The 10,000-nt window shown below is 36.3% G+C and overlaps 1 protein-coding gene across 3 annotated transcripts in view; it reads left to right on the top strand.

Annotated features, from left to right (window-relative positions):
* The window catches only part of LOC144957495 (uncharacterized), a 95,419-nt gene that overhangs the window by 10,932 nt on the left and 74,487 nt on the right, over positions 1 to 10,000 (top strand). For all 3 annotated transcript variants that reach the window (XM_078888818.1, XM_078888817.1, XM_078888819.1), the window contains exons 2-5: positions 437 to 507; positions 1,460 to 1,557; positions 4,844 to 4,930; positions 7,260 to 7,344. In XM_078888818.1, coding sequence (XP_078744944.1) covers positions 437 to 507; positions 1,460 to 1,557; positions 4,844 to 4,930; positions 7,260 to 7,344 — 341 coding nt within the window. The remainder of the gene's footprint in view (positions 1 to 436; positions 508 to 1,459; positions 1,558 to 4,843; positions 4,931 to 7,259; positions 7,345 to 10,000) is intronic.

Genomic DNA, 10,000 nt, shown 5'->3' with positions numbered 1-10,000 from the left:
GGACCTGGTGGTCACCTGGCGCTATGGAGAACGATGTCATTATATATAGGTGTGTGCTACATTATATTCTTCTTATTATTATGATTATTATTATGATTATTATTAGTATTATTATTATTATTATTATTATTATTATTATTATTATTATTATTATTATTATTATTATTATTATTATCATTATCATTATTATTATTATTATTATTATTATTATTATTATTATTATTATTATTATTATTATTATTATTATTATTATTATATGTTATTGTTGTTGTTGTTGTTGTTGTTGTAGTTATTATATTGTAACATGTAATTATCAATATTTTTTATTACATCTTCACACTATTCAAATTCAATTTTGATACTATTTGTGTTATTTATCTATTTATTTATTTATTTATTTATTTATTTATTTATTTATTTATGTTTATGATGACAGACCTTCAGGATGACAGCTATATCCCGCCTAAGAACCACCGAACAGTTTTCATTGGGAACATTCCTTATAATGTAAGTTGACTCTTCAATCCTTGATTTTTCAGTGTCCAAAAAAACTTGAGCTACTACTACTACTACTACTACTACTACTACTACTAATACTACTACTACTACTACTACTACTACTACTACTACTACTACTACTACTACTACTACTACTACTACTACTACTACTTCTACTACTACTACTACTACTACCACCACTACTACTAATAATAATAATGACGACGAGGATGATGACGATGATGATACCAATAATAATGGTTATGTTAACCTGTTATATTGCACCCATTCCCTTATGTTATATATTATACTTCTGATTTTTTACAATGCTGTAATAACAGGACAGTTGCAAATGAACAAAATAAATAAACGCGAAAAACAAGAAGGCTATATATTATTTACATTCGCCATGTAACGCCCGGATTGCTCCTACCCACCCTCCCTCTCGCCCCTAACCACCCACCCTCCCTCTCCCTCCTAACCACCCACCCTCCCTCTCCCCCCTAACCACCCTCCCTCTCCCCCCTAACCACCCTCCCTCTCCCCCCTAACCACCCTCCCTCTCCTCCCCCCCCCCTACCCACTCTCCCTCTCCCCCCCTAACCACCCTCCCTCTCCTCCCCCCCTAACCACCCTCCCTCTCCCCCCTAACCACCCTCCCTCTCCCCCTTAACCACCCTCCCTCTCCCCCCTAACCACCCTCCCTCTCCCCCTACCCACCCTCCCTCTCTCTCCCCCCTAACCACCCTCCCTCTCCCCCCCCCCTAACCACCCTCCCTCTCCCCCCCCTAACCATCTTCCCTTTCCCCCCTAACCACCCTCCCTCCCCCCCCCCCTAACCACCTCCCCCCCCCCCCCCCCCCCTAACCACCTTCCTCCCTCTCCCCCATTTCGTTGTAAAGAACGACGGTGCAGGAGCTAGAAATGGATTTATTTACATTTTGATTGAATTCATTTTCAGGTGAAATGGATAGAACTGAAAGAGTTTTTATCCCCACGGTTTGGGACTGTCAAATTTGTGAAATATGTCCATCATGTCACCACAGGACGATTTTTGGGGTAAGAGATTAACACTTTATGTTAATATTATGATATTAATGATGATGATGATGATGATATTAATAATAGTAATATTAGTAATGATAATAATAATAGTACTGAAAATGATAATAATAATAATAATAATAATAATAATAATAATAATAATAATAATAATAATAATAATAATAATAATAATAAAAATGATGATAATAATAAAAAGAATAATAATGATGATGATGATAATAATTAATCTTTATTGTCCTCAACATAGTGGAAACTTGTCATTTGGTTACATATGCGGTTAAAATATTATGAAGAATATGCATGGCATAATATAGTGACATTACTCAAAGAAACTCAGCTAACTGGTTGGGGTTCCTGACCTCACATAGTGGGCAGGGGGGTACAGTCCACTCTGGATAATCGCAACCTCTTGGGATCAGCGAAGATGTTGTGATTAACCGAAGTTGAGTTTCCTGTCCACTACTGGAACATTTTACACTTATATGATAAACACAAACCAGTTGTTGTAAACATCGTTCTTAGTCCACCATAGACCAAGCAATTTGGTTGAGGAAAAAAATACCATATGGCAGCCCTGTATAGATTTTGACAAGCAAAAACAGCTTTGATGGCTTTTTCTTTCTTCCTCCAGAGGGTTTTTGTTGATGAAGAGTGCTATAGCATTTGGTTAGCTCCTTGTGGAGTTTGCTTGATCGCTTGATTTTATGGCATTTTTCTGGATTCATTCTATTTTCCATTTAGATTTCAGTGTTTCGAAGTATGAGTGTCTTTCTCCAAAATTTTGTTACTATTTCCAGCGCTGACTCTTCTATTCAAAAAGTTATGAGTTTTAATTTGTTTTTTTGTTTGTTTTTTTTTAATTCCCCCTTATTTATCCCCATGGGGAAATTTGTCTTTATGGTCTATTCCAAAGGAAGACTGGAATAACCCAGGCGTCAGCCACAGTGCAGCGCCGCAAAGTGACCTAGGGCAAGGTGACTTACTTGCTCAAGTGCACAGCGCGGCAGGTGATCAAACTCGGTACCTTTCGGGTACGAAGCAAAGACTGTACCGCTGAGCCAAGCTGTCCCCATAGATAATCCTAGTTTAGTTCCTTACGTTTTTATTTATCAAAACCGTTATTTAAATAAAAAATTGAACACTCCTAAAACTGGTTCATGATATTCTCATGATTTACTTGGGAACAGAAAAATTGAACACTCCTAAAACTGGTTCATGAGATTCTCATGATTTACTTGGGAACAGAAAAATTGAACACTCCTAAAACTGGTTCATGAGATTCTCATGATTTACTTGGGAACAGAAAAATTGAACACTCCTAAAACTGGTTCATGAGATTCTCATGATTTACTTGGGAACAGAAAAATTCAACACTCCTAAAACTGGTTCATGAGATTCTCATGATTTACTTGGGAACAGAAAAATTGAACACTCCTAAAACTGGTTCATGAGATTCTCATGATTTACTTGGGAACAGAAAAATTGAACACTCCTAAAACTGGTTCATGAGATTCTCATGATTTACTTGGGAACAGAAAAATTCAACACTCCTAAAACTGGTTCATGAGATTCTCATGATTTACTTGGGAACAGAAAATTTGAACACTCCTAAAACTGGTTCATGAGATTCTCATGATTTACTTGGGAACAGAAAAATTGAACACTCCTAAAACTGGTTCATGAGATTCTCATGATTTACTTGGGAACAGAAAAATTGAACACTCCTAAAACTGGTTCATGAGATTCTCATGATTTACTTGGGAACAGAAAAATTGAACACTCCTAAAACTGGTTCATGAGATTCTCATGATTTACTTGGGAACAGAAAAATTGAACACTCCTAAAACTGGTTCATGAGATTCTCATGATTTACTTGGGAACAGAAAAATTGAACACTCCTAAAACTGGTTCATGAGATTCTCATGATTTACTTGGGAACAGAAAAATTGAACACTCCTAAAACTGGTTCATGAGATTCTCATGATTTACTTGGGAACAGAAAAATTGAACACTCCTAAAACTGGTTCATGAGATTCTCATGATTTACTTGGGAACAGAAAATTTGAACACTCCTAAAACTGGTTCATGAGATTCTCATGATTTACTTGGGAACAGAAAAATTGAACACTCCTAAAACTGTTCATGAGATTCTCATGATTTACTTGGGAACAGAAAAATTGAACACTCCTAAAACTGGTTCATGAGATTCTCATGATTTACTTGGGAACAGAAAAATTGAACACTCCTAAAACTGGTTCATGAGATTCTCATGATTTACTTGGGAACAGAAAAATTGAACACTCCTAAAACTGGTTCATGAGATTCTCATGATTTACTTGGGAACAGAAAAATTGAACACTCCTAAAACTGGTTCATGAGATTCTCATGATTTACTTGGGAACAGAAAAATTGAACACTCCTAAAACTGGTTCATGAGATTCTCATGATTTACTTGGGAACAGAAAAATTGAACACTCCTAAAACTGGTTCATGAGATTCTCATGATTTACTTGGGAACAGAAAAATTGAACACTCCTAAAACTGGTTCATGAGATTCTCATGATTTACTTGGGAACAGAAAATTCGACACATCTTTTTATTTATTTTTAATTTTTTTTTTTTTTTTGGAATGGTGGATGGTGAAGTGCAAAGAACTTCTCTCGCACAGACACATCTTGATAGTTACATACCAATTTTGTACTGGGTAAAACTCTCACTCACTGCTCTGGTTTTTGTTCTCGAATTCTAATTGGATTCAGTAGTCTGATGTCATGCCGCCCAGCAACGGTGGCCATCTTGGTTCTAAACAAAGAAAATCATTACTTTTTATTCTTCAAGCTGGCTAGAACTTTTCATATGTCTTGTGATCAGAATGTGTAAAAGTCAAAACATGATCAAATTTATGTTTTTTTCCCTCTGGATACGCTTTTATGCTCGCCGGAGAAATATTTCATACGGGCGTCCGTCATTGTTCCGATAGTTTAGAGCCAGTGTTACTAAGTTACCATGCGTCATTAGGAAGGAAGTGACGTTACGACTGTTGAGTATTGTCTTCACTCACTCTTTTCTGCTCTTTTTCTTTCTCATAATCATTAGAATTGTCCACCAAATTTTCACTTTTATTACGATAACATAATATTGGCCACAGCAAGCTTTGCATGATATGAAATAAGTTGTATTGTAGCACCTAGATACATGAGTTAATGTGTTAATGTGAATAAATGGAGAGAAAAGTAAGAATTTATACATGAAATTGATAAATTATTCTTTTTATTTTCAGTGCTGCCTTTGTATATTTTGAAACAGCTGAAATAGCAGACGTGGTGAGAAATGACCTACTTGAAAAGAAAGTCGTGTTGAATGGCAGGTTTGTATTATGGAGGAATCCCTTATGGTTGCGGCTATGTGGTCTAGTGGTATGACACTCGCTTTCGGATCTGAAGGTCCTGAGTTCGAGCCTCGCTCAGCGCATAATTGAGTCCTTGGAAAAGGCTCTTTACTCACATTCTCTCACCCTACTCAGGTGTAAAATGAGTACCTGGCCGTTAACAGCATTATCTCTGTCTGAAAAAAAGTGTAATATCGCTTAACAGGCGTCATGTCACGTCCTACATGTTAAGTGTTGCTGTTGGCCAGGGACCCATTGTAAAGCGCTTTGAGCATGTTGAGTGGATATAGTGCTTTATAAAAGCTCGTTATCAAGTTACAATGGTGAACTAATGCACACTTCATAGCCAGTCGGTTGACTCGGGGTGCTTTGTTCATACTCTATTTTCACTCAACTGATCAAGGGACCAATCCAAATTCTGAATCACTGCATTTTAATTTTACCTTTACCGATGTTCCATATATCAATAATATAAGATATGCAGATGACACAGCACTAATTTCAGACTCAAAAGAAAATTTACGACTACTCCTCAATAAAATAGTCACAGAGAGTGAACGTATGGGGTTATACTTAAATGTAAAAAAGACAGAATGCATGGTTGTATCAAGGAGAGAAAGAAATCCAATATGCAACTTAATAAGCAATGGAAAAACAATAAAACAAGTTCAGGCATTTAAATATCTTGGATACATAATAACTTCAGATGGCAGATGCAACACAGAAATAGAACGAAGAATTGCAATAGCTAAAGATAGTTTTAATAAAATGAGTCTAATTTTTAAAAACCACAATATCTCAATGACAACAAAACATAGGGTTTTGAAGGCCTACGTATGGTCAGTATTATTATATGGCTGCGAAAGCTGGACAATTACAGAAGACATTAGAAAGAAACTGGAGGCAGCAGAAATGTGGTTTCTTAGAAGGATGTTAAGAATCTCATAGACAGAGAAGAAAACTAATGAAGAAGTATTAGAGCAAGCTGAAACTAAAAGGCTATTAATTCGTACAATAAGAAAGAGACAAATGCAATTTTTAGGACACCTAAATCGACATAAATGTATTGAACATCTTGCTCTCACAGGAAAGATAGAAGGTAAAAAGAGTAAAGGTAGACCAAGAAAAACATATTTGAATAGTTTGAACAGCTGGGTGACAAAGAAAGAGAAGAGTAATATTAGTTTTCTGAGGTTATCTGATCAAAGAGATGAATGGCGTATCATGATCACCGATGTCTGGCACAGACTTGGTACTTGAAGAAGAAGAAGATGTTCCATGTTGGACACGACGTTGGAGATCCTGGTTCGCCAGCTCTCTCTCTCTCATCTGCGAGTTTCGCACATTGATTTATGGGGCTTCCTACGTATGCTGCGACATTTCCAAGCCAGCTTGTCCTTCTTCGTCCTCGACCACGATTGCCTTCTATCTTTCCCTCTGCAATGGTCTTCTGTAGTGAGTCGTGCCTTCTGATGTGGCAGAAATATCGGGTTATCCTCTTTCTAATAGTTGAAATGATCGTTGTTGATGTTATTCCTAAAGTTTGGAGTACTTGATGATTTGTTTTCTTTTCCTTCCAGGAATATATTATATATTAGCATTTTAATACGACTTTTAAAACTGAGGGTATAGACATAGCGCCTGGATTTAACCTTTGACTTGATATGCGTTGATGATGTCTCGTTTCTTATCTGTTTACAGGGAAGCTCACTTTATTGACGTTACTGAGAGATGTTATGATTTTGTTGTTGTTGTTGTTGTTGTTGTTGTTGTTGTTGCTGTTGTTGTTATTACTATTTAAAGATCAGAATATTTTGTCTTGTTTTTAAAGCTTAATTACACTTTAAATTTTTATTTTTTTTAATTGAGCTTTTATATAGCGCAATATCCACTAAACGTTCTCAAAGCGCTTTACAAGGGGTTCCTGGCCAACAGCAACACTTAACACTTAGGATGGGACATGACACCTGTTAGGCGATATTACAATTTATTTCTGACAGAGGCAATGCTGTTAACAGACAGATACTCATTTTAGACCTGAATGTGAGAGAATGTGAGTAAAGAGCCTTTTCCAAGGACTCAACAATGCGCCGAGTGAGGCTCGAACCCAGGACCTTCCGATCCGAAAGTGAGTTTCATACCACAAGACCATGTAGCCACACAACTCACATCGGTACCGTTCATACAAGTACAATATTCAACCTCATTTGACTTGAAAACAAGATTAAATACTGTTGACAACTTTCTCCTATTCTATTTGCTTCGTAAATTTTCCTTTTATTTTCAAATAACATATTTATAATTTCAGAGTATTACGAGGAGGATACTTGAAGCCTAAAAATAAGTCAAACAAAAAAGTCAATGCAATTGAACGTTCCAAGGAAGACACAAAGGTAAATTTTTAAAAATTGTACATTAGTCCTTTCTCCCTTGCTATTAAAAAACGAGCAATTTTTGTCAATTTGCATTTTTAATTGCTTTTATTTTTTTTTTTTTTTCTCCGCTCATCAGAATACAAAAAAAAACAATTTCTTCTACTCAAGAATGCTATTATTTTACTTATGGGAACAAAGATTATTTTGGTGTCAATCATAAACAAACAAAAATGATTTTCATTTATAGATTTTCTTTGCCTATATCAGGCAATTACAGAAAACATTAGAAAGAAACTGGAGGCAGCAGAAATGTGGTTTCTTAGAAGGATGTTAAGAGTCTCATGGACAGAGAAGAAAACTAATGAAGAAGTACTAGAGCAAGCTGAAACTAAAAGGTTACTTATTCGTACAATAAGAAAAAGACAAATGCAATTTTTAGGGCACCTAAATCGACATAAATGTATTGAACATCTTGCTCTCATAGGAAAGATAGAAGGTAAAAAGAGTAAAGGTAGACCAAGAAAAACATATTTGAATAGTTTGAACAGCTGGGTGACAAAGAAAGAGAAGAGTAATATTAGTTTTCTGAGGTTATCTGATCAGAGAGATGAATGGCGTACCATGATCACCGATGTCTGGCACAGACTTGATACTTGAGGTTATCTGATCAGAGAGATGAATGGCGTACCATGATCACCGATGTCTGACACAGACTTGGTACTTGAAGTTATCTGATCAGAGAGGTGAATGGCGTACCATGATCACCGATGTCTGACACAGACTTGATACTTGAAGTTATCTGATCAGAGAGATGAATGGCGTACCATGATCACCGATGTCTGACACAGACTTGGTACTTGAAGTTATCTGATCAGAGAGGTGAATGGCGTACCATGATCACCGATGTCTGGCACAGACTTGATACTTGAGGTTATCTGATCAGAGAGGTGAATGGCGAATCATGATCACCGATGTCTGGCACAGACTTGATACTTGAAGTTATCTGATCAGAGAGATGAATGGCGTACCATGATCACCGATGTCTGACACAGACTTGGTACTTGAGGTTATCTGATCAGAGAGGTGAATGGCGTACCATGATCACCGATGTCTGACACAGACTTGGTACTTGAGGTTATCTGATCAGAGAGATGAATGGCGTATCATGATCACCGATGTCTGACACAGACTTGGTACTTGAGGTTATCTGATCAGAGAGATGAATGGCGTACCATGATCACCGATGTCTGACACAGACTTGGTACTTGAAGGAGATGAATATCAGACCTATGACAAAATAGTAGAATTACTAGATTTTGACTCCAGCTACAGAACTGCATTTGTGTTTGGAGTCAAGATGTCAATTTGTAAACTGTTTATCGTGACCCACTTGGAAATTATGAGTTTCTGAAATCTCACGTGAGCTCTTATTGAAATTTAATCTTTTTTTTTTTTTACTGACAGTCAATAATAATAACTCACTGTGATATTTATGTTTATGTATTTGACCAAAAACAGTGAAAAATAGAAATTTACATGCCTAAAGCCGGGTCAAGCTTTACAGCTGATAGTCATGGCTGAGAGGGAAACAGTCAATTGAAATTTAATCTTTTTTTTTTTTTTACTGACAATCAATAATAATAACTCATTGTGATATTTATGTTTATGTATTTGACCAAAAACAGTGAAAAATAGAAATTTACATGCCTAAAGCCGGGTCAAGCTTTACAGCTGATAGTCATGGCTGAGAGGGAAACAGTCAAATGTATATTTAAATATAATTTGATGATATATGGAGATGATATTATTTTCCTTGTAAATCATCTCTCTGTTATGTACTGTATTATGTTTTGTTTACATATTATATATGATTTGTAAACATTTGAGTCTATTCCTCTTAGTGGGGACCTGTGCTTGTGTCGGGATGAGACTTTTAGGTGATCTCAAACTAAGTACTTTGATGGTGTGCTCTTGGAATCTACATCTGTTTCCTATTTGAATCAATTCCCCTATGTCTTACCTTTTCTTGGGTGCTTTAATTGTAATTCTAGAACTTTTTACTAACCCATTTTCTTCCTTTTTACTGGCGCTGATATGACCTATTGACATACGACATAAAACTTGCAACTAGTCTAGTGGTATGACACTCACTTTCGGATCGGAAGGTCCTGGGTTCGAGCCTCGCGCTCGGCACATAGTTGAGTCCTTGGAAAAGGCTCTTTACTCTCATTCTCTCACCATACTCAGGTGTAAAACGAGTACCTGGCCGTTAACAGCGTTGTCTTTGTCCGAAAAATTGTAATATCGCCTAACAGGCGTCATGTCCCGTCCTACATGTTAAATGTTGTTGTTGACCAGGGACCCCTTGTAAAGCGCTTTGAGCACATTTAGTGGATATTGCGCTATATAAAAGCTCTATTTTATTTTTTTATTTTTTTATATTTTTTTTTAAACTTGTAAATGCAGTTAAACTCATGAAAGCAAAACAAGACAAGTTTGTTATAAGGCAGGATTCTCTCAGACTGCAGTGGATAAATAACAATGTGAAATTGAATGTAAGCTTCAATTTAATTACAAAAACAGATCAAATGAACATTTTGGGTTTCCCATTTTTCAACAAAACAGGATGAATCTGGTTTTGTTTATTCATGTTAACAACGCCATTACCACGTTA

The sequence above is a fragment of the Berghia stephanieae genome, chromosome 12 (assembly GCF_034508935.2).
Source record: "Berghia stephanieae isolate SIO BIC M18660-M18661 chromosome 12, UCSD_Bste_1.3, whole genome shotgun sequence".
Classification (NCBI taxonomy): Eukaryota; Metazoa; Mollusca; class Gastropoda; order Nudibranchia; family Aeolidiidae; genus Berghia; species Berghia stephanieae.
This window is presented reverse-complemented; position numbering and strand designations above follow the sequence as displayed.